The 23994-nt window shown below is 42.5% G+C and overlaps 2 protein-coding genes across 3 annotated transcripts in view; both read left to right on the forward strand.

Moving 5' to 3' along the window:
- Positions 1–11344, forward strand: part of ZNF229 (zinc finger protein 229) — a 25892-nt gene extending 14548 nt beyond the window's left edge. For both annotated transcript variants that reach the window (XM_017859784.1, XM_017859783.1), the window contains 2 exons: positions 5307–5451; positions 7119–11344. In XM_017859784.1, coding sequence (XP_017715273.1) covers positions 5307–5451; positions 7119–9328 — 2355 coding nt within the window. In that variant the 3' untranslated portion in view covers positions 9329–11344. The remainder of the gene's footprint in view (positions 1–5306; positions 5452–7118) is intronic.
- Positions 5354–23994, forward strand: part of ZNF285 (zinc finger protein 285) — a 51617-nt gene continuing 32976 nt past the window's right edge. The window contains exon 1 of the mRNA XM_017859787.1: positions 5354–5429. The gene's annotated coding sequence lies outside the window, so the exon portion shown is untranslated. The remainder of the gene's footprint in view (positions 5430–23994) is intronic.

Below are 23994 nucleotides of genomic sequence, written 5' to 3' on the forward strand. Positions count from 1 at the left end.
AAAAAAAAAACTTCTACCAAAAGTAGACAAGTACCCTTGAGTGTTTTAAGGGACATAGCCAGGGTGAAAGGGTGGCTGCAAGGTTTTTGGCCTGAAAAACAGGGTTGGGAGCACCTCAGTTTATCCATGTAGGGGAGATTAGTAGACAATAACTTGAGAGTAACAGCTCCATTCTGATTGGGCTCTTTTAGGTTCAAGATTCCTTTAGATGCCCAAGTGATAGTTGGATATTCCAGGACTCAGTGGAGAAGGCAGGGCTGGATATTAAAAAATGAGACTTGGTGTCTAGTCAACAGCTGTTTAATTAATTGCCTAACTGACCTCTTCTGGCTTGAGCTTTCTCCCTTCCACAACACCTCTAGTCTTGGGATTGATGGTTTAGTTCAGGATTCTGCTGGGAAGAGGGCTCTGTTGGTGTTTCTGCCTTAGTCCACTCATCACTCAACATTTATTAGGTGTATACTTTTGGACAAATAATACTCAATTTTCTGAGACCCCATTTTTCTCATCTGTGAAATGAGGATAGCAATGGTAACTATCTTGCAAGTTCTGTGAGGATTAAATGAGATAGGTCCTATAAAAATTCTTAGCCTAGTACCTACCTTATAATAAGTTTGATATAAGTGTAAGGGATTGATATTATCTGCTTTATATCTTATTTTCTAGTCTCCTGCTAACACACATCTTGGCTTTTATAGGACAGTTGTTAAAGCAGAGCGGCTCTGGAACTAAGCTCTATGTGTTCAAGTTCTAGTTGTGTATCTTCCTAGCTCTGTGACTTTGGCCAAGTTACTTGACCTTCTGGTTCAGGGGTCCCCGGGGTCACCTTCATATTTGGTGCTTTGCCTGGACTCCTGGGCCTAGTGTGTAGTTTTTCTTATGGCTAAAATTTATTATAGTGGCACAGTAAGAGTACACATCTGGATCAGGAAGGGAGATAGACACAGGCGGAGACTGGTGGAATTCACGTGCAGGCTTCCTGTGCTCTCCCTCGCATGAAAGGTCTGCCACAACACACCCCCCAGCGCAACATTGCAGCCACTTGTGTACAGTGTTTCTGCCCAGAGGAGCCCAATACAGGCTCAGCAACCAGATTTTTGTTGGGAACTGGACACCTTGGCACCCTCTACCTTCCACGTACCAAAATTCAGACTCCTGGAAGAAAAGTAGGCATTCATCATAAGTCACATTGTTCCTAAACCACAAACAGCTGCGAGCTGATATACCAGGGTTCCGTGCCCCAACCCTGTGTGTGAGGGGAACATTTTAAAAGCCGAGTTCTCAGACCCCAGCCAAGGGCCGTCCAAGCCTGGAAGCCTTTATGGAGATACCAGTCTTGGGCCTGCTAAGTTAACCCTTTTCTGCCCATCTCCCTGTGCCTCAGTTTCCTTTGTAAAGAAAGGATACAAGTATTATCCACCCCAAGGAACTTTTAAAATCAACTTTATTGAGAGAGAATTTACACACAATAAAATATACTTATTGAAAGTGTTCAGTAAATTTTAAGACATATATTCACCACAATATCCAAGATACAGAGCATTTGCAACACTTCAGAAAGTTCTCTTATGCCTCCATGCAGTCAGCCCCTCTTAATAATACTATCCGTCTGCTTCTTTACATTTCCCAAGCCATGTCCAAGTCCGGGCTAACATGTCTCCCTGTAACTATTGCAGTGGCCTCCTGCGTGGTCTCCTTGTGTCTATACTTGATCCATTCCTGTGTTTTTCCATGCTGTGTCGGGTTCATAATTTTAAGACAGCTCATCTAATTCTATCACTACCCACTGTAAACCACCCTTCAGTGTTTGTTTCCTGCTTTTGGGAAAGACTAAAACCATCAATGTAGCCTAAGGGGCCCGGAGTGATCTGGCCGCTGCCTACTTCACAGCGGCATTGCCTATTGCCTGAGGCTGAGATACGTGTGCCCCCTGCTTTTTACCACTTCCGGGTTTTCACCAACTGTTCCCACTGTCTGGAATTTTCTCTCCTCTGTTTTCCCTCAGTTAATTTCTACTTGTGCTTCAGAATTGAGATCCAGTTTTACTTTCTCAAGCAAAGCGTTTGCCTCTGTGAACATCGCTTCTGATAAGAATGGCATACAGTACCTGGACTGTTTGTGCAAACAATATGGTTTCTACTGAAAACTTGCTTTTCTGGAAGTCTGAAACTTTGGTATGTGCTAGTCAGGAAGTCAGGAGGTACCTATGTGACCAACCCCCAGTGAAAATCCTGGGCACCAAGTCTCCACTGAGCTTCTCTGATAGACGGCACTTCACAGGCCTTGTTGCAATTGATTTTTGGAGGAATTAAGCATACCTGTGTGACTCCAGTAGGAAAGGACTCTTGGAAGCTTGCGCCTGGTTTCTTTCCAAGTTCACCCCATGTGTCTTTTCCCCTTGATAATTGTATTTTATTTTCTTTCACCATAGTAAGTCTTAGCCATGAGTGTCATTGTATATCAGGTCCTGTGAGTCCTCATGGCCCATCATACAACCTGGATCTGGTTTTAGGAACTGCCAATAGTAGCTCCATGAAGCTCTAGCTTTTTGGCTCATCTCTGTAATTCCTGGTGACTAACATTATTTTATAGGTACTGAATATTTCTTGAAAAAGTAATATGGCATGCATTCTGTATTAGTCTGTTCTCATGCTACTAATAAAGACATACTCGAGACTGAGTAATTTATAAAGGAAAGAGGCTTCAGTCACAGTTCCGCATGGCTGGGGAGGCCTCACACTCATGGTGGAACAGCAAAGGATGTCTTACATGGCGGCAGGCAAGAGAGGCTGTGGAGGGGAACTCCTATTTATAAAGCCGTCAGATCTCGTGAGACTTATTCACCATCATGAGAACAGCATGGGAAAGACCCACCCCCATGATTCAGTTATCTCCCATCAGGTCACTTTCATAACACATGGGAATTATGGGAGCTACAATTTAAGATGAGATTTGGTTGGGGACAGAGACAAACCATACAACATGCACTAAAACTTTCTATAGCTACCATGCCTTCGTATCAAAAATATATGCATGACTTAAACAACAAAGTCAAGTAAGAGTAGTCATCTCATTCTTGACTTGTAATACCTTGTTGCAGGTACTCCAGTGACATGCTGAAGGCAAAGTATAATTTTTTTTTTTTTTTTCTGTTTTGAGACAGAGTCTTGCTCTGTCACCCAGGCTGGAGTGCAGTGGCGCGATTTCGGCTCACTGCAAGCTCCGCCTTCTGGGTTCATGCCATTCTCCTGCCTCGGCCTCCCGAGTCGCTGGGACTACAGGCACCCGCCACCACTCCCAGCTAATTTTTTTTTTTTTTTTTGTATTTTTAGTAGAGATGGGGTTTCACATGTTAGTCAGGATGCTCTTGATCTCCTGACCTTGTGATCCACCCGCCTCAGCCTCCCAAAAAGCTGGGATTACAGGCGTGAGCCACTATGCCCAGCCAAGGCAAAGTATAATTCTGAGAGCTCCCATATGCAGTTCTCAAGAAAGCTTGCCACTGTCCAAGTGAAAACAGCAATGATATTACAGTAATATTTTGATGATCACTGTATTGCAGAATACGCGACTGCCATTTATTCTCACTGGACTGGAACAATTAGCTTTAAAAACACAGGTCACTATTCATAGCTGAAGGGGACACAGCATAGTTTGAAATTCCTTGGTTCAAAATGCTACTTTTGAGGTCTCACCTGGTTGAGGAGATGGTTGCATGACATACATTAGCTGATTTCTGTCAGTGGTTGACATGGAAGTCCTTTAAAAAGGGTGTGGAATGGAAGAGGGGCTGTGGTCGCAAAGAGCAGGATTTGCCCACCTGGTGATGGAAGCATAGCGAATGACTGGGAAAGAACCATCATTCTGGCAGAGAAAATGATTTCGGGATACATGCAGGCATGGGCACAGTAAATTAGGCACTGTTGGAACTGTAAATTGTAACAACCTTCTTGGAGAAAAAATTGGCAATCTCCAAGTCACAGTTAGATAATAAAATGTGCAGACAGGTGATTCAGCTGATCTAGTTCAGAGAAATTTCCCAAAGAAGTGCTCAAAGTAGGCTGGGTGTGTTAGGCCATTCTGGTATTGCTACAAAGAAATACCCGGGTGGATCAGGAGGTCAGGAGATTGAGACCATCCTGGCTAACACAGTGAAACCCTGTCTCTATTAAAAACACAAAAAGATTAGCTGGGCATGGTGGCATGCACCTGTAGTCCCAGCTACTCAGGAGGCTGAGACAGGAGAATCACTTGAACCTGGGAAGCAGAGGTTGCAGCACTCCAGCCTAGGTGACAGAGCAAGACTCTGTCTCAAAACAACAACAACAACAACAACAACAACAACAACCCAACCCAAGACTGGGTGATTTATAAAGAAAAGAGGTTTAATTGGCTCACAGTTCTGCAGGCTAAACAGGAAGCATGCTGCTGGCATTTGCTGGGCTTCTAGGGAAGCCTCAGAAAGCTTATAGTCATAGCAAGGTGAAGGGAGAGCAGGAACTTTACGTACTGAAAGCAAGAAGTGTGGTTGGGGGAGGGGAAGTGGAGGTGCCATACAATTTTAAATGACTAGATCTCACAAGAACTCACTATCATGAAGACAGCACCCAGTCATGAGGGATCTGCCCACATGATCCAAACACCTCCCACCCCCGCTTGCTAGTACTGGGGATTACAGTTCAACATGAGATTTGGTCAGGGACAAATATCCAAACTGTATCAGTGGACAAATATCCAAATATCAGTGGCTCACCCCTGTTAATCCTAACACTTTGGAGGCTAAGATGGTAGAATCACTAGAAACCATGAGTTCAAGACCAGCCAGAGCAACATAGCAAGGTCCCATCTCTACAAAAAAATAAAAATTAGCTGGATGTGGTGGTGCAAGCCTGTAGTCCTAGCTACTTGGGAGGCTGAGTGAGGCATGGGGATTGCTTGAACCCTGGAGATTGAGGCTGCAGTGAGCTATGATTGCACCGGTGCACGCCAGCCTGAGCCACAAAGTAAGAGACCCTGTGTCCAAAAAAAAAGTGCCCTAAGTGAGCACAGGATACGATGTGTTTCTTGCTTGACACTGCATGTCTGGGGTAGTTCAGTTGGGTAGAATTGAAATTATTGGCACTAAACAGTAATAAACTGGAGTTGACACACCCGGCTGAACAACTTCCTGCTGTCTTGTCTTCTTGTTTTAGAGATGTGCAGTTTATCTTTAGATTTTTAAATTTTTTTGTTTCTATAAACCTCCTCTGTGGACACCAATTTGTCTTCATTTAGTAGATGTTTGTGTTAATGGTTTTTCATTGTAGGAGCCATTAAGCTTCAAGGACGTGGCTGTGGTGTTCACTGAGGAGGAGCTGGGGCTGCTGGACTCTACCCAGAGACAGCTGTACCGAGATGTGATGCTGGAGAATTTCAGGAACCTGCTCTCAGTGAGTGAGAGGAATCCTCCGGGTAATTGGAACTGAACTTCTTGGAGTGTTCTTGTTCCTGGAGAGAAGATATTTTTGACTTCTTTACACAAGTTAAATCCTATTTTTATAGAACTCTTAGCTCCGGCTGCTATAAAAAATTGCCAGACAGGGTAGCATATAAACAACAGAAGTTTATTTCTCAGAGTCTGGAAGGCCCGGTCCGAGATCAGGGTGCCAGCATGGTTGGGTTCTGGTGCGAGCCCTCTGCCAGGGTGCAGATAGCTGACTTCCTTTTGTGTCCTCACATGGCAGAGAAGAGCTCTCTGGGGATCTCTTTTCTAAGGACACTAATTTCTGTTCTGGGGGCTCCACCTTCCTGACTTAATTACCTCCCAAAGACCCACCACCTCCTAATGGTATCACGTTGGGATTTAGGATTTCAACATAGGAATTTTTGAAGACTGGGGTAACAGATGGAGAAACTCCAAGAGATGTATCTCCAGGTGAGAACCATGGGGCCTAGAGGTCTTGGAAACAAGAGCCTGGCTGGGCAGTGAGGAGTGAGCTTGCCACACAAGAGATCCCATTCCTCACCCCTTGTCTTGCCTGTGGGTACCTGTTGGCAGCATCGTAGATGATTGTTCTGCCACTTCATTTCTTCCGTTCAGTTCCTACCTTTTCATGGTTTCTCTGTGTCTTTCACAGAATATCATACCCAGAATGAGTGAGGGACCTCTGGACTTCCGTCCCTCTAATAGAAACAGCCAGGCAGTAGAAGGCAAGCCAGTGGCAGAGAGACTGTCCCAGAATATTGAGACTCCTCAGATGAATTTCTCACTTTCTTCTAGTATTGTACTAGTCCCTGGTTATAAACAGATTCTTGTTACTTGAGCCCTAAAAGATAAAAATAGCCAATAAAGAATATCAGAAAACATGGACACAATTTTTAAATCATCCAGAACTATGGTCAATATGCCAGTTTGATCCTTTGCAGCTTGGGATCCAAAGGATCTCAAGGCATAAGTAATGATCGTAAGTCAAATATGTGTGTCTTCCTGCCTTAACAGTATTTTCTGGATTCCTATTGAATCTGCTCACACAGAATGACACAGGTGGTGCCCTGTGGAAAATTTGGCACCCTCCTGAAGTATGGCTTACACATACCCAGAGTACAGTCACTCTGAGACACAGAGTGTCTCAGAAGGCCGTGTGGGCTTCCTGCATTTAAATGCAGAAATAATATGGAATAATGTGCTAGGTTACCTACCCTCTCTCTGACGTGGTTTCATCATTAGAAAATGAAGATAATATAATGATTTCTACTTTGATATTGTTCTGAGGTTTAAGTCAGTTAATATGTGTACATCATTGGCAGATAGGAAGTGTTACAGTAGTGTCACATTATTACTAGCTATAGCAACATTATTAAGAAGTGAACTTTCTGTATAAAAATCTGTTCTGAAATTCTTTTTTTGCCTGGCAGTTCTATAATGAGACATAATTTGGTACTAATAGGATCATACTAGCATTTCGCTTCAAAACTTATTAATAGGAACCTCTTCCTGTCATAAACATAAGTGCTCTAATAGTTATGATACATAAAGCCTAATTTTTCTCTAGGCTATTATTAGTTCAAGTCTGAAAGTCTGATGTCCCTGAGCCAGTCTTTTACTAGTTCTCATCTCTGAATTGTCTTTAACCTCATAGGAGACGAGAATGGAAGGGATATGGAGTATATTCAAGATGAAGAATTAAGGTTATTTTCACACAAAGAGCTCTTCTGCAAAATCTGGGAAGAGGTGGTGGGTGAATTACCTGGGAGTCAAGACTGTAGAGTAAATCTGCAAGGAAAAGACTTCCAGTTCTCGGGAGATGCTGCTTCCCATCAAGCGTGGGAAGGAGCATCTACGCAGTTTTTTCCAATTGAGAATTTCCTAGACAGTCTACAAGGGTATGGGCTTACCAGTTTAGAAAATCAACAGTTTCCAGCCTGGAGAGCTATAAGGCTGATCCCCATTCAAGGATCTTGGGCAAAAGCATTTGTGAACCAGTCAGGGGATGTTCAAGAAAGATGTGAAAATCTCAACACAGAAGACACTGTATATAAATGTAATTGGGATGATTACAGCTTTTGCTGGATGTCTTGTCATGTTGATCACAGATTCCCTGAAATAGACAAGCGATGTGGTTGCAATAAATGTAGAAAAGACTGCATTAAAAACTCTGTACTTCATCACAATAACCCTGGAGAGAATGGCTTGAAAAGTAATGAATATGGAAATGGCTTCAGGGACAATTCAGACCTTCCCCCCCATCCAAGGGTACCTTTGAAAGAGAAAGGTAAGGGCTTGAGGCAGAGTGCCTATCTTAACAGACATCAAAGAATTCCCACAGGAGAGAAATCTGTTAAGAGTCTTGAGCGTGGTCGGGGTGTCAGACAGAACACACACATACACAACCACACCAGAGCCCCTGTGGGAGACATGCCCTATAGATGTGATGTCTGTGGAAAGGGGTTCAGGTATGAATCGGTTCTTCTTATTCATCAAGGAGTGCACACAGGAAGGAAACCTTATAAATGTGAGGAGTGTGGGAAGGCGTTTGGTCGAAGTTCAAACCTGCTTGTCCATCAGAGGGTCCACACTGGAGAGAAACCGTATAAATGCAGCGAGTGTGGGAAGGGCTTCAGTTACAGCTCAGTGCTTCAGGTCCATCAAAGGCTGCACACAGGGGTGAAGCCCTACATCTGCAGCGAGTGTGGCAAAGGCTTCTGCGTCAAGTCTGCACTGCACAAGCACCAGCACGTTCACTCTGGAGAAAAGCCCTACACCTGTGTCAAGTGTGGAAAGGGATTCAGCTACAGCTGCCACCTCAGCAGTCATCAGAAGACGCACACTGGTGAGCGGCCCTACCAGTGTGACAAGTGTGGCAAAAGTTTCAGTCACAACTCGTACCATCAAGCTCACCAGAGAGTTCACATGGGGCAGCATCTGTACGAATGCAATGTGTGTGGTAAGAGTTTCATTTACTACTCAGGGCTTCTCACGCATCAGAGACTGCACACGGGAGAGAAACCCTACAAATGCGAATGCGGGAAGGGCTTTAGCCAGAGCTCTGACCTCCACATGCATCAGAGGGTCCACACAGGAGAGAAACCCTATAAATGCGGTGAGTGTGGGAAGGGCTTCCGGCGGAATTCAGACCTTCACCACCACCAGCAGGTCCACACGGGAGAGAGGCCCTACATATGTGATGTATGTGGGAAGGGTTTCATCTACAGCTCCGACCTCCTTATCCATCAGAGGGTCCACACTGGAGAGAAGCCCTATAAATGTGCTGAGTGTGGCAAAGGCTTCATTTACAGCACAGGGCTTCTCCTTCACCAGAGAGTCCACACTGATGAGAAACCTTTCAGATGCCAAGAGTGTGGAAAGGGCTTTAGGTGCACGTCAAGCCTTCACAAACATCAGCGAGTCCATACGGGAGAAAAGCCCTATACGTGTAATCAATGTGGCAAAGGATTCAGTTATGGCTCTAGTCTTCGCACTCACCAGAGGTTGCACACAGGAGAGAAACCCTACACTTGTTATGAATGTGGGAAGGGTTTCAGATATGCCTCAGGTCTCCTTAGTCACAAGAGAGTTCACACTGGTGAGAAGCCGTACAGATGTCACGTGTGTGGGAAGGGCTATAGTCAGCGCTCACATCTTCAAGGTCATCAGAGGGTCCACACTGGTGAGAAACCCTATAAATGTGAGGAGTGTGGGAAGAGCTTTGGCCGCAGCTCCTGTCTTCATGTTCATCAGAGAGTCCACACTGGAGAGAAGCCCTATACATGTGGTGTGTGTGGGAAACGCTTCGGTTACACCTCAGGGCTGCGGAACCACCAGAGAGTACATTTAGGTGAGAACCCTTAGAAGTAGATGTACGTAGAGGATTCCGTCTGGGACCTGGGACCTTCTGTCCATCTGAGAGCCAACACAGGAGAAAAACCATAGGAAAGTGACATGTAGGAGGGCTGTAGGAGAAACCGATGATTTTACATTTATCTCGTAGTCTACATAGGAAGGGAAGACCTGGAAGTGTGATAAATAGGTAAGCACTTCAGTTACAAACTTCAGTCTTTTAAGAGTCTGTTGTGCAGCAGAGCAGGCTTTAAAGAAACAATGCAGCAGTGGTTTCAGTAAAAATCCTCACTTTCATCAGAATCTGCCCGGGAGGGAGCTTTTACAATGTACAAGTGGTGAGAATGTATCCAAGGTGTCAATTATGGACAGATTCTTTGTGTGGATTGTGTAGCTATCAATGGGACAGTGTAGGAACAAGTTTTCACCTTCCTAAAACCAGTATGGTACATACCTTATGAAGATCACTTTATAAAAACAAAAAGGTAACATGAACATTTATTGAAACAAGTCACTCTGAGAAGACCAGGAAAAGAGTCCTCTTAGTAGATCTGGGTGATGTGTGTGTCTCATTTTTATTGTTTTTGTGACTGTATTTTATCTCGTAGGTAAGCTTTATAGCTCTCAGAGGAGTTGTAGTAAACTGTAGAAATAGTTTACTTTCCAGGTTTAAAAAACAAAATCTGATTGGCGTTGCATTGAGTTATTAATTACATTTATTTATTTATTGGCATTGCATTGAATTTATAGGTTAATTTTGAAAGAACTTGGCATCTTTGAAATGCTGATTTTTTTTTCACTTAAAAAAATGACTTTTTCCCACTGATAGTATTTTATATGGTCCCTTAGTAATATTTCTTAGAGATGGTTAAAATAGGTTCTGAGTCATCTTAAGTATATTTCTAGGAATTTGTTTTATTGCTGTTATGAATATAATGGTTTTGCTCCAGTTCATTTCATAGTTTAATGTATTAGATATTAGCTATCTTAAAAATCACAAATGCCATTTCACCCTAAAGTAGTAAAATTAGCAGTAGTAAAATAGAGTCCTCAAATCCCCCATCAGTGGGGGGGTTATAGAAACATGCAGTCTGATATGGTTTGGCTCTGTGGCCCACCCAAATCTCATCTCAAATTTTAATCCCCATGTGTCAGAGGAGGGCCTTGATCAGAGATGATTGGATCACGAGGGCAGATATCTCCCTTGCTGTTCTCATGATAGTGAGTTCTCATGAGACCGATGGCTTTAAGGTGGAGCCCTTCCTCCCTGTCTCCTTCCTGCCCCCCTTGTGAAGAAGGTCCTTATTTCTCCTTTGCGTTCAGCCATGACTGTAAGTTTTTGGAGGCCTTCCCAGCCATGTGGAACTGTGAGTCAATTGAACCTCTTTCTTTTATAAATTAACTAGTCTCAGGTAGTTCTTTATAGCAGTGCAAAATGGACTTATTTTGCAAAATGGACATGGTAAGTCTTATGTACTTACTGGTAAGAGAAAATCGGTGCACTGTTTTGGAAAGAATTTGTTAACATATCAGTTCAATTTCTATAACCTTTGAAGTGGCAGTAAATATGTAGGTGGAGTTTTTTAAAGCGATTTTTTTTAATAGCATATGTTAATATTCCCAGTTTCCATTGGTAGGAAATTTTTTAAAATAAGTTTAGGCATATGTATGCAACGGGAAGCCATTAGAAATCTCCAGGCACACAGATAATGACGATGAAGGTTGCTCGTGAGCTGTTTAGTGAACCAGGAGAGTTTTAGAACAATTATAGCACGACCCCCCATTTTGTTAATATGTTTTTCTATTTGTATGTTTAGAGCAACAGAGAAAAAAATACTTATGAGAGGTCACTATCATAACTTACCTCTAGTGGTGGGATTCTGAATGTATAATACATACATTGTACTTTTATGTATTTTACTTTGTAACAAAGTATCTTTCAGTTTTATAATAACAGTAAAGCTATTTTTAAAAAATTATCCTGATGGAACAGTCTGTTATGATTAAAGATTCATGTTGTAACCTCTACAACTTTTTTGTCCTTTTCTCCTGTTCACCCAACTCCCTGTACCAAAGACAAGGCATACAAATGAGTGATGTGAATACTCTCAGAGGGTACATCATTTTTGCTGACTGGTAGGAGAGGAGGCCATCTAGATAATTAGGAGCCACGGTGTATCCATTTTGCAGTCCTGCCTTCTTGGACTAGTGAGCTCACGAGCCTGGTTTTGTAGAGGGCAGCACATCATCATGTGTTCCTCCAGGATAACCTCTCTGTCTTAGTGACTCAGGAAACCTGGGTCTGCTCTGGTCTGAGCCCTCTGCTGCCTGGAGCTGCCAAAGAGAGAAGATATGTCAGGAGGTGGGGAACAGGCACTTTATATCTAAATAAAGAACATAACCAAAGTATTTACCATGGGAAATAAGGTTTCAGAAGGGGGCAAGGGGCGGGGATAAAAAGTAATTTATGGAACTGCAGCAGGGTCACTTGGGATGTAGGATTTCATGGCCAATAGAACAAATGCAGACACCATCCCCATCCATCCTACCTCAAAGTTTGTCGCTGAAAAGTTTAACTCATTCTGTATTCCCAGAGGTTGTCAGCAGACTCCTCGAATTCTAGGCAGTATCTCCCCCAATGTTCTGGAGACAGCTGTCAAATGTTGGCAGGGGCTGCAGTCATCTGAATGCTGGACTGGGGCCTGCAAGTTATGCTCCCAAAATCACTTCAGGCAGGAGCCTCTCAGTTCCTTGCTGGCTGTTAACAGAAGTCTGTTTCTCACCTTGTGGGCCTCCCAGGGCTAAAGGCCTTCATCATGCAGCAAATGACATCCCCCAGAGAGTAGAGAACAAGCTGGAAGCCAGGGTGCCTTTTATGACCCAGTCTCTTAAGTCACCATCACTTCTGCTATATTCATGAGGAGTCACTAAGTCTAGGCTACACTTAAGGGGAGGGGTCACATCTTAAAACCGTAGCACCTGTGTAATCATGGGAGACTAATGTGGATGGAATGGTCATGCCAACAGTGGGTCTGCCTTGTGCACTTGTGATGTCTCTTTTGTACTTCGGGGTCTGCAGTCCTTGAGGTCTCATTGGGTTGCCTAAAGTTTACTCAGGTGCCAACCAGCTGCTAGGATTTCAGTGGCAGTAAGGTATACAGACAGTTAAGGAGAGAAAGCTGCAACTGTTGTGCAGTGGGTTGCTGTGGGGGTAGGAATTCAGTGCTTTCTATGAGATAAAATGAGGTTTTACTCTCTGGTGTCATTTTTTTAATGCTGTATGGTAGAAAGATTAATACAAGTTTAAGGGGATTTGCAGAGTTGTAAAAGCAGCCCGTCTGTGGGGATGACATCGGAAATAAAATCTGGTAGTACAGAGACAGATATTAAGCGAGTTGTCTCTAACTGGAGTGGGTTGGTAGGAGAGATGGGTCTGTTCAGAATCTAAGGTTCATGCTGATAGTAACATTGTATCCTGCCAACAAGTTGATGATGTGGCCGTTTGGTAAGGTGGGTTCAGATACAAAGGACACCAATATCCCAGAAGCATTTGTGGATCTAAACAAGTTGCAACTGTACTTCAGCCTGAATACACGTATCTCAAGTATAATAAGGGCATTGTGAAGTAACAGTATGCCTTCAAAATGAAGCATGCCAAGTTAGCGAGGGAATCTCCCAGCAACCATTAGGATGAGACAGTTTGACGGGAGGTCAGAACTTAAATTCAGCTTAGCTATACTTGAGCGATCTCTTGCATCCAGATGTGTTGCTAAGAATACTGAAAACACCTAAGCCTGTTGCACTGAACCCTAGAGTCACAGCATAACATGGGATTGTGCAATTCGGCCATCAGGAGTGACTGCATATCACATTCAGCCTCTGGAATTTTAACCACTAAGAGTTCAACAGTCATCCCTCTGCATAATCTGGGCATGGGGCCCTGCATGAAGCTATCCGAGGCAGGCAGCATGCAGAGCAGAAAGGCAGATCATGAAGTCGTACTGACCTGGGTTTCAGTCTGAGATCCGCCATTCCTTTCTTCATCTCTAAAACAGAAGCACACTGTCTGCTTCACATAGAAATATGATGTATTCACCCAATACATTTTTCACTCTTTCCTTTTACCAGCGGGGTAGGTATGTTTGCTTCCTTCAGGCCTGTTGAACGAAGCCTCCATCTAGTCCCAAAAAGACTGGGTTCCTTCTGGATGGAACACTTGGGAAGGCAGTGCACCCCTCCCCCAAAACTTGGTTCCCTGCATCTCTTTACCTGTACGTTCTGCAAGTTCCTTCAGAATCAACTGCTAAACATAAGTCTTTCCCTGAGTCTGTCAGCTGCTCTAAGCAGATTAATGGAATTCAAAAGGAATTCAAAATGGTGGTGGAATTCTGATTTCTAGCTGGCCTGTCAGAAGCACAGGTCAAATAACCAGGGGCATGTTTTCATTCTGAAAAGTGGTTTTAGACACAGGGTCTCTGTGTCACCTGGGCTGAAGTGTAGTTGCACAATCAGAGCTCACTGCAACCTCCAATTTCTGGGCTCCAGCAATTGTCCTGAATCGACCCCCTGAGTAGCCAAGGACCAAAGGGGCACACCACCGTGCCTGGCTGTTCACCCATTTTCCATTATTCATTTTTCCCCCATTTTGTGTTGTGGCCACACCCTCCTAGCACAATTAACTACTGTCTGTCATAAGTGTTCAGGATAATTTTCTCCAGTAATTTGATATCCAGACTGGGCAAATCTATGGGGATAGAGTAGACCTCTCTATGGAGCTGTGACCTAGGGCTGCGGTTGTGGTTGGGAGTGGTTGGTTGGGAGTTGGGGTTGGGACCTGGAGATAGAATGAGGAATGACTGTTTACAGGGGTTTCATTGATGAAGATGTCATAAATTGTTATTGTGATTTAAAATAGACTGTGCACAATTATGAATACACTAAAGGCCATACAATTCATCACCTTAAACGGGTGAATCTTATCCAGGGCATCCACGTGGAGACAGGGGCGGAGTCGGGCAGACACAGGGAAAGAGGATGAGTAAATGTCTGAAATGGAGGCCGAAAGAGAGACAATTAGAAGGCCTGTGAATGGAAGACACGGAGCACAGGGAAAACGGTCATATGTATACATCAGAGATCTGAGAACAGGGGTTCACACCGACCACAATGTCACTGCCAGAAAAGGGGGTCGAGCTAGCAATGTTGCCGGTGGGGTCACCCGCAGGAATGGAGACAGGCCGGGGGGTTGTCGCTGGCACCGGCGCCGGCAGCCACGTGGCAGGCAGGAGGGTCCCGCTGCACAGCTGAGGGGTGAGGATAGCCTCTGATGTTGGCCATCAGAGGGGCCTCTCCTGCCAGCAAGTGTGTGACAGTAGCAAGTAGAAGGATAGGTCTGTGTGTGAGGCAGGAATGTGGGAGAGGCTCTTCTGCGGCTGCGTGTGGAGCCCTGAGTAGGAATGTGGAGCAATGGCCAGGGCCCCTCACCGGAAACACCAAGCCAACACTAGAGGGGTGGAGTTTTCAGCCTCATACCCAGTTTCCTGGAATGGGAGAGAGGATGAAGGTTGAGTTGATCACAAATAGCCTATGGTTTAATCCTTCAGGAATACTGAATGAAGCTTCCATTGAATTCCAAAAAGACTGGGTTTACAGACCAACCTTCTGGATAGAACGCTTATAAGACAGTCTCCATCGGAGTCACATATAATTATTGGCTACCATGTTGAACATGAAACCCTAGGAGGTTAACCGTTATCATATAGGTTGTTGAAGTTGTCTTGTCCTTAATTCCTTCCACTTCAATGGTTTACCAACTGTGCCCTGTTTGCAATTTTGAAGCTTGTGTTGTATGTTAAGCTCCTGCTATGCAAGACAGAGCTTAAATACTTTAGTTTCCTGATAAGTAAACTTGTTTCTGCCTTGACCCTACATTTGTGGGTCACATGTAAAAAGGATCAAAGTAGATTGAAATTGACAGTCCATCTGAACTACTAAATTCTGAAGTATTTCTAGAAATGGAGGAGATGAGTAAAAGGCAATACTGGATATTACTCAACAAGCACCTTGTTAGGGCTGACGTATAATATTTCACATACTACTTTCACTGTTCTAAGAACTTCAAACATAGTAATTCACTTAGTCCAAAGGACAGTATAAAATAGGGAATATAATTATCCACATCTGAAACATGAGGAAAACAAGTGACAAAGAATTTAAACATTTAGGAAGTGGTGGAGCTGAAATTTAAAAGGGGGCGTCCTGGCTCCAGTGTGTGTTCTGGTCAGTGCCGTGTCTCCGAGTCTTCCAAGTAACTGTCACTCTCAATGTTCCTTGATAGGCCTCCTTTCCCCATTGATGTTAAGTCTTTATGAGGTTATTAGTATTAATTGTAAAAACATAAGAATGTGATGTAAAATATTAGACATTACTAAAAAATTCTAGTGAAATCAGTTCCCCAACATCCATCCTTTGGACCCCTCTTCTGTGGCAACTGCAGTTACCAGTTTCTCAATATGTTCTTTGAGGGATTTTGTATATACATATACACATGTGTATATATGCGTGTATACATGTGTGCATACATGTATATACATGTATGTATATGCATATATGAATGTGCATACATACATGTTTATGTGTATGTATACATATATGTGTATATGTATGCATATAGATGTATATGTATGCATGTATACATTGCACATGTGTATAGGTATAGGTACACACTTGTATACATGTTTATATCCATGTATACATGTATATATACATGTATTTGTGTATATATGTGTATATGCATATATGTATACGTGTATACATGTATATGTCACCATATATGTGTAGGCATAGATACGTGTATGTATATACATGTATACATATGTACGTATATGTATGCATGTATGCACATATATGTATATACATATGTGTATATATAGAGAGATTATCATTTTATATAAAAATGACATCAATTTGCCAAAATTTTACACCTTTTATTCAAAATTTAGTTTGGGAATTTCGTCACACCAGCGCATACACATCTATCTCATTCCTTAAGAGGTTGCAGAGTATGCTATGATGTGGCTTTGCCAATTTTATTTTTTTTCATGTAACCAGTCTTCTTTTGATGGCATTCTAGTTCTTGTGGAGGTTACTCTGAAGAATAGTGCTTCATTGATGGTCTTGTACTATTTTTTTTTTTTTTTTTTTTTTTTTTTTTTTTTTCAAGCAATTCTCCTGCCTGAGTCTCCTAAGTAGCTGGGATTACAGGCAGGCACCACTGTGCCCAACCACTTTTTTGTATTTTTAGTAGAGATGGGGTTTCACCATGTTGGCCCAGATGGTCTCGATCTCTTGGCCTTGTGATCCACCTGCCTTGGCCTCCCAAAGTGCTGGGATTACAGGTGTGAGCCATCGCATCTGGCCCTTATATGCATTTTATACGCTTATTTGCAAGACTCTTTGTATCAATTCCTAGATACGCAATCATTTCAAGGTTAGGCACATTTTTAAATGTAGCCGGTATTGCCGACTTTTCTGAAAATATTTTATACCAATGTAATGTATGTATATGTAACATGTATATTTGGTCTTCATCCTTGTTTCCTGGCATACAACTCCTAACATTTTAAGAATGTTCAAAGTGGCCGGGCGCGGTGGCTCAAGCTTGTAATCCCAGCACTTTGGGAGGCCGAGACGGGCGGATCACGAGGTCAGGAGATCGAGAAGAATGATCGAGAAGAATGTTCAAAGTGATAAGTGTTTTTCCTTTGGATATATGCTAATGAGTTTGCTGAAGCTAGGTAGCTTCAGGATAGGGCTGTTCACCGGAAAGGCCAAGGCAGGATTAGAGGGATGTGATTTTCAGCCTCAACCCCAATTTCCAGGAAGGGGAGAGAGGCTGACTGCAGGTCAGTTTCGTCACCAATAGCCTATGGTTTAACCGATCATGCCTATGTAATGAAGCCTATGTCATACCTATGTAATGAAGTTGATGTCTTTCTCCCTTTTCTGTTCACTGCCTTTTCAAACTTTTCACCCATTTATAAATTTTTAATTAAAAAAATTAATTACTGTGTCACCCAGGCTGAAGTGTAGTGCCATAATCAAAGCTCACTGCAGTCTCCAACTCCTGGGCTCCCATTTCAGCCTCCCAAGTAGATGGGACCACAGGCCCACACCACCAGGCCTAGCTGTTCACCCATTTTTCAATTGTTCATTTTCCTCCCTCCTCCTCCTTTTGTGACCATTTCCTCTTTCATAGATTAGCTACTATATCTCATATGTGTTGAGAATAATTTCCCCCAGTCATTTGCTATATGTTTTCATTTTAATATGTGATGAAATTCATAGTCTCTCCTTTATGGCACCTGGGTTGAGAGAACCATTATTGGAACCAAAACTTGGTCTGTCACTTCTTTGGTTTGAGACTTTATTTCACTCCTAGTGTCTTGTAAATGTATGCATATTTCTAGGACTTAATTTCTCGTTTCCCTAATGCAAATTACACATATGTTTAAGATAATTGCTTATGTTAAAATGCAAGCCCCCTTCCTACACCAACCACCTCTCCCTTAATTTCATTTCTCTCCCAAAATAACTATCAATTTCACCTCTGTTGTTTCAGATCAGCTTCTATATAGTCACATGCATATTTGTATACAGTTAGAGTTCAGATAGAGCACAGATAGAGTTTGACAGTTTTTGTTTGCTTTCACTTAGATGGTGCCATATTGACTAGATATTCTGCACCTTATTTAGTTTTGTTTTGTTTACATTGTCTCAGAGTTATTTCCATGTTCATATATACATGTATATACATACATATATGTACATACATGTGGGTACATGCATGTACATATATGCATATACATATGTATATGTATATATGGATGTGTATACATGCATGTATATATGTACTTATATACATATGTGTGTATCCGTGTGCATGTATGCATGTGCATATGTGTGTGCATGTATACATACATATGTACATGTGTATAGGTGTATGTGCATATATACATGTATATACATATGTTTATGTATATACATGTATACCTATGTGTACGTATATACATGCATGCATGTATGCATGTATATATGTCACCATATATGTGTATACGTAGGTACGTATGCGCACATATACGTATGTGTATGCACATATACGTATATATGTATGTACATATATGTGTATATAAAGAGAGAGTATTTTATATAAAATGAGATCAATTTGCCAAAATTTTACACCTTTTATTTAAAATTTAATTTGGAAATTTTTTCACACCAACTATCTGTTGACCCAGATAGTCTTCATCTCTTGGCCTTGTGATCCACCCACCCGGCCTCCCAAAGTGCCGGGATTACAGGTGTGAGCCATTGCGTCTGGCCCTTATATACATTTTATAAGCTTATTTGGAAGAGTCTTTGTATCAATTCCTAGATATGCAATCATTTCAAGGTTAGGCACATTTTAAATGTAGCCGGTATTGCCGACTTTTCTGAAAAGATTTTATACCAATGTTAAGCATGTTACATACATATTTGGTCTTCAGCCTTGTTTCCTGGCATATAACTCAAATTTTAAGAATGTTCAAAGTGATAAGTGATTTTCCTTTGGACATATGCTAATGAGTTTGCTGATGTCTGGTCACCCATAGGTAGCTTCAGGATAGGGATGTTCACCAGACAGGCCAAGGCAGGATTAGAGGGGTGTGATTTTCAGCCTCATCCCCAATTTCCAGAAAGGGGAGAGAGGCTGCAGGTGGATTTGATCACCCATAGCCTATGGTTTAACCCATCATGCCTATGTAATGAAGCCTCCATAAATCCTCAAAAGGACTGGGTTTAGAGAGCTTCTGGATAAAACTTCCTGGAAGGTAGTGCACCTCTTCCCCATGAATCTTTTTTTTCATGCCTTGCCCCATGAATCTTTTTTTCTGAATTTTTTGCAATATCCTTTATCATAAACTCGTAAATGTTTCCCTGAGCACTGCAAGCTGCTTTAGCAAATTAATGAAACTCAAAGAGGGGTGTCAGAAACCTGATTTATAGCCAGTCGGTCAGAAGCACACATAAAACAACCTGGGACTGGCCGCTGTCATTCCAGTGGAGGCCAGTCTTGTGGGACCAAGTGGCCTGTGGTATCTGATGCTGTGTTTAAGTTGATAGTGTCATCATTGAATTGGAGGACCCCAGCTGGTGTCCACAGCAGAAGTGACAGTGTGCTTGATTGATGGAAAGAAATCACACATGTGGTCACAGAAATCTTCTGTGTTTACTGCTGTGGTGTGAGAGCAGAGGGAAAACAGTTTTTTGTTTTTTGCACTCAGCCTATAATGTAAGTCTATTTTCTCACACCACAAAGGATCACATGACTTATAATAAAATGTTTAATCTTCATCAACTTGAGATAAAAAAAAAGGATGTTGGGCCGGGCGCGGTGGCTCAAGCCTGTAATCCCAGCACTTTGGGAGGCCGAGATCACGAGGTCAGGAGATCGAGTCCATCCTGGCTAACATGGTGAAACCCCATTTCTACTAAAAATACAAAAAACTAGCCGGGCGAGGTGGCGGGCGTCTGTAGTTCCAGCTACTCGGAAGGCTGAGGCAGGAGAATGGCGTAAACCCGGGATGCGGAGCTTGCAGTGAGCGGAGATCTGGCCCCTGCCCCCCCGCCTGGGCGACAGAGGGAGACCCCGTCCCAAAAAAAAAAAAAAAAAAAAAGGGATGTTGGTTTTCATTTCATTGCTAACAATCAGCGTGGTCATAGTTGATGTCTTTTCTCCCTTTTCTGTTCACTGCCTTTTCAAACCTTTCACCCATTTTAAAATTTTAATTAAAACAACTTAGATGCAAGGTCTTGCTGTGTCACCCAGGCTGAAGTGTAGTACCATAGTCAAAGCTCACTGCAGCCTCCAACTCCTGGGCTCAAACAATTCTCCCACATCAGCCTCCCAAATAGCTGGGAGCACAGGCGCACACCAACACACCTTCCCATTCATCCATTTTCCAATTGTTCATTTTCCCCCCTTCTCATTGTTTTGTGACCATTTCCTCTTTTATAGATTAGCTACTATCGGTCATATGTGTTAAGAATCATTTCCCCAGTCATTTGCCATATGTTTTGATTTTAATATGTGATGAAATTCATAGTCTCTCCTTTATGGCACCTGGGTTGAGAGAACCATTACTGGAATCAAAATTGGTCTGTCACTTCTTTGGTTTGAGACTTTATTTCACTCCGAGTGTCTTTTAAATGTCTCCATATTTCTTGGACTAAAGGGGTGGCCTGCCCCTCCACACCTGTGGGCGTTTCTCGTTTGAGAAAAGAAATGAGACACAGAGACAAAGTATAGAGAAAGAAAAGTGGGCCCAGGGGACCGGTGCTCAGCATACAGAGGACCCACGCTGGCACCGGTCTCTGAGTACCCTCAGTATTTATTGATCATTATCTTGACCATCTTGGAAAAGGGGAAGTGGCAGGATAATTGGATCATCGTAGGGAGAAGGTCAGCAGTAAGACATATGAATAAAGATATGTGACATGAATAAGTTTAAGGAAAAGTGCTGTGCCTTGATATGCATATGCAAACATCTCCATAAACCTTTTAGTGCATAAAGAGCAGCATTGCTGCTAGCAAGTCCCACCTTCAGCCCTAAAGTGGTTTTCTGCCATCTCAGTAAATAGAACATACAATTGGGTTTTACACCCAGACGTTCCATTGCCCAGGGACAGGCGGGAAACAGATGCTTTTCTCTATCTCAACTGCCAAGAGGCTTTCTTTCCTCTTTTACTAATCATCCTCAGCACAGACCCTTCATGGGTGTCAGGCTGGGTGACGATCAGGTCATTCCCTTCCCGTGAGGCCATATTTCAGACTATCACATGGGGAGAAACCTTGGACAATACCTAGCTTTCCTAGGCAGCGGTCCCTGCGACCTTCCTTCCGCAGTGTATGTGTCCCTGGGTACTTGAGATTAAGAGAATGGTGATGACTTTTCACAAGCAAGCTGCCTTCAGGCACTTGTTTAACAAAGCACACCCTGCACAGCCCAAAATCCTTTAAACCTTGAGTCACCACAGTACATGTCTCTTGCAAGGACAGGGTTGGGGGTAGGTCACAGATTAACAGCATCTCAAATACAGAACAAAATGGAGTCTCTTATGTCTACTTCTTTCTATATAGACACAGTAACAGTCTGATCTCTCTTTCTTTTCCCCACATAGGACTTCATTTCTCTTTTTCCTAATGCAAATTACATGTAAGTTTCAGATAATACTGGCTTATGTTTCAACAAAATAGTTAAAATGCAAGCCCCCTTCCTACATCAATGATTTGTTTTTCTAAGACCACCAGAGCGGGCACAAAAGAACCAGCGAGTAGGCAAGTGTAGGAGCAAAACTGCAAGTTTATTTTGGTCACCTAAGGTGTGGGGAAAAGGTCTGTCGGCCTCTGGCAAAGAAGGCGACCCTCCGGAGCAGCTTTTCTAGGAGTGGGAGGGCAATAGGCGGGGCACGGGCGTGTCGGGGGGCGTTCCGCAGGTGCGACCAGGTAAATCTTGGTCTCTTCGGATTGACGTCACCTGGCGCATGCCCGGTTGGTCTGCACCTTCCCGGGCGCCGGCTGCATTTTCGCGCACGCAGGAAAAGTTGGTGAAGAAGAACCCGGAAGTGCGCCATCTTGCCTCCGTTCGTCCAATCAACAGCCTCTCCCTTAATTCTGTTTCTCTCCCAAAATAACCATCATTAGCAATTTCACCTTTGTTATTTCAGAACAGTTTCTATATATTCACATGCATATTTGTGTACCGTTAGAAATAGTTTGACAGTTAGTGTTTGTTTTCACTTAGGTGGTGCCATATTGACTAGATATTCTGCACCTTGTTTAGTTTTGTTTTGTTTACATTGTCTCAGAGCTCTTTCCATGTTCCTATATATGAATGACCTTATTATTTTTCATGGGGTATAGCATTCCGTACTATGGGTCTATCAGGTTGATACACTGCTATTGGTGAACATCTACATTTTCCTCTTAATAATTCTGCAGTGAACAATTTTTGGACGTATTCTTATAAATGTGTGTTTCTGTAGGATCATTCTTTAGCAATAGTAAATTTAAAAATTTAAAAGAAAGCTTCCATTTCTTTTAAAAGTCTGAGCCAGTTTATATTCTAACCAAGAGTAGAGGAGATATCAATTTCCTCAAGCGTACAACAAAACCTATTGTTGATCCTTTTAATTTCAATGCCATGAACAATCACTGCATTATATTCCTGTGAATTTTTCTAGGTAGGGGATATTAGCCATCCTTTTAATTTTTGACAAGGGACTCACTCTGTAACTCAAGGTGTAGTCAATCAAAAGCTCACTGCAGCCTGGAACTCCTGGCTTCAAGCCACTCTCTCACCTCGGCCTCCTGAGTAGCTAGGACTACAGGCGTGTGCCATAGGACCTGACTCATTATTTTATTTTATTATTTTGTATACATGGGGTCTTGTTACGTTGCCCAGGCTGGTCTGCAACTCCTGGGCTCAAGTGATTTTCCTGCCATGGTCTCCAAAAGTATTGGGACTACAGGCGTGAGCCACCTTACCCAGCCTGTCCATCCTCTCATATGCTTATTCCTTTGTATTTCCCTTGCTATTTACACGTTTTTGTTTTTGTTTTTGTTTTTTTCTGTTTATGCATTCATCTTATTTATGAACTCTTTTTGTGTATTTTTCCAGGTTTCAATTTTTTTTTTTGAGACGGAGTCTCACACTTTTGCCCAGACTGGAGTGCAGTGGCATGATCTTGGCTCACTGCAACCTCCCCACACCTCCCTCCCCCAACCTGGGTTCAGGCGAATTCCAGTTAATGTTTGTGTTTTTAGGAGAGAAACGTTTCATCATGTTGGCCAAGTTGATCTCAAATCCTGACCTCCAGTGATCTTCTCACCTCAGCCTCACAAAGTGCTAGGATGACAGGCACCAGCTACCGCAGCCGGCCTATTATATATTCTTAACAACAAAGTTACTCCCAATCTGTTGGTTGACGTTTAATTTTCATGGTCTTTTGTTTTAGAAAGTATTATTTCTAAATAAGGTGAGTTACATTGCTAATTGTAGTAGTGATGAATTTTCCATGCATTACTGTTTACCGTAATAAATTTAATGTGCTGATGGACTTTGTATGCTACTTTTTGTAAGTATTTGCAGTTTGATTTATAGGGATATTTGCCTATTGATTTTCTGGCATTTTTGAAGTTTTTGGTTGCTCTATTATAATGTGATTATCAGGGCTATACTAGGATTTGTGGTAGTAACATAATGAATCCAGAAGCTTCCCAAAACTTTCTGGTCTCTCGAACAGTTAATAATCAACTCATTAAAGGTTTGGCATAATTCTCCCTTAGAACATTCAGAATATCAAAAAGTGGGCAAAGGATATGAACAGACATTTCTCAAAAGAAGACATTCATACAGCCAACAGACACATGAAAAAATGCTCATCATCACTCGCCATCAGAGAAATGCAAATCAAAACCACAATGAGATACCATCTCACACCAGTTAGAATGGCAATCATTAAGAAGTCAGGAAACAACAGGTGTTGGAGAGGATGTGGAGAAATAGGAACACTTTTACACTGTTGGTGGGATTGTAAACTAGTTCAACCATTATGGAAAACAGTATGGCAGTCCTCAA

This window comes from Rhinopithecus bieti, unplaced genomic scaffold (assembly GCF_001698545.2).
Source record: "Rhinopithecus bieti isolate Rb0 unplaced genomic scaffold, ASM169854v2 scaffold_52060, whole genome shotgun sequence".
In the NCBI taxonomy this organism is placed as follows: Eukaryota; Metazoa; Chordata; class Mammalia; order Primates; family Cercopithecidae; genus Rhinopithecus; species Rhinopithecus bieti.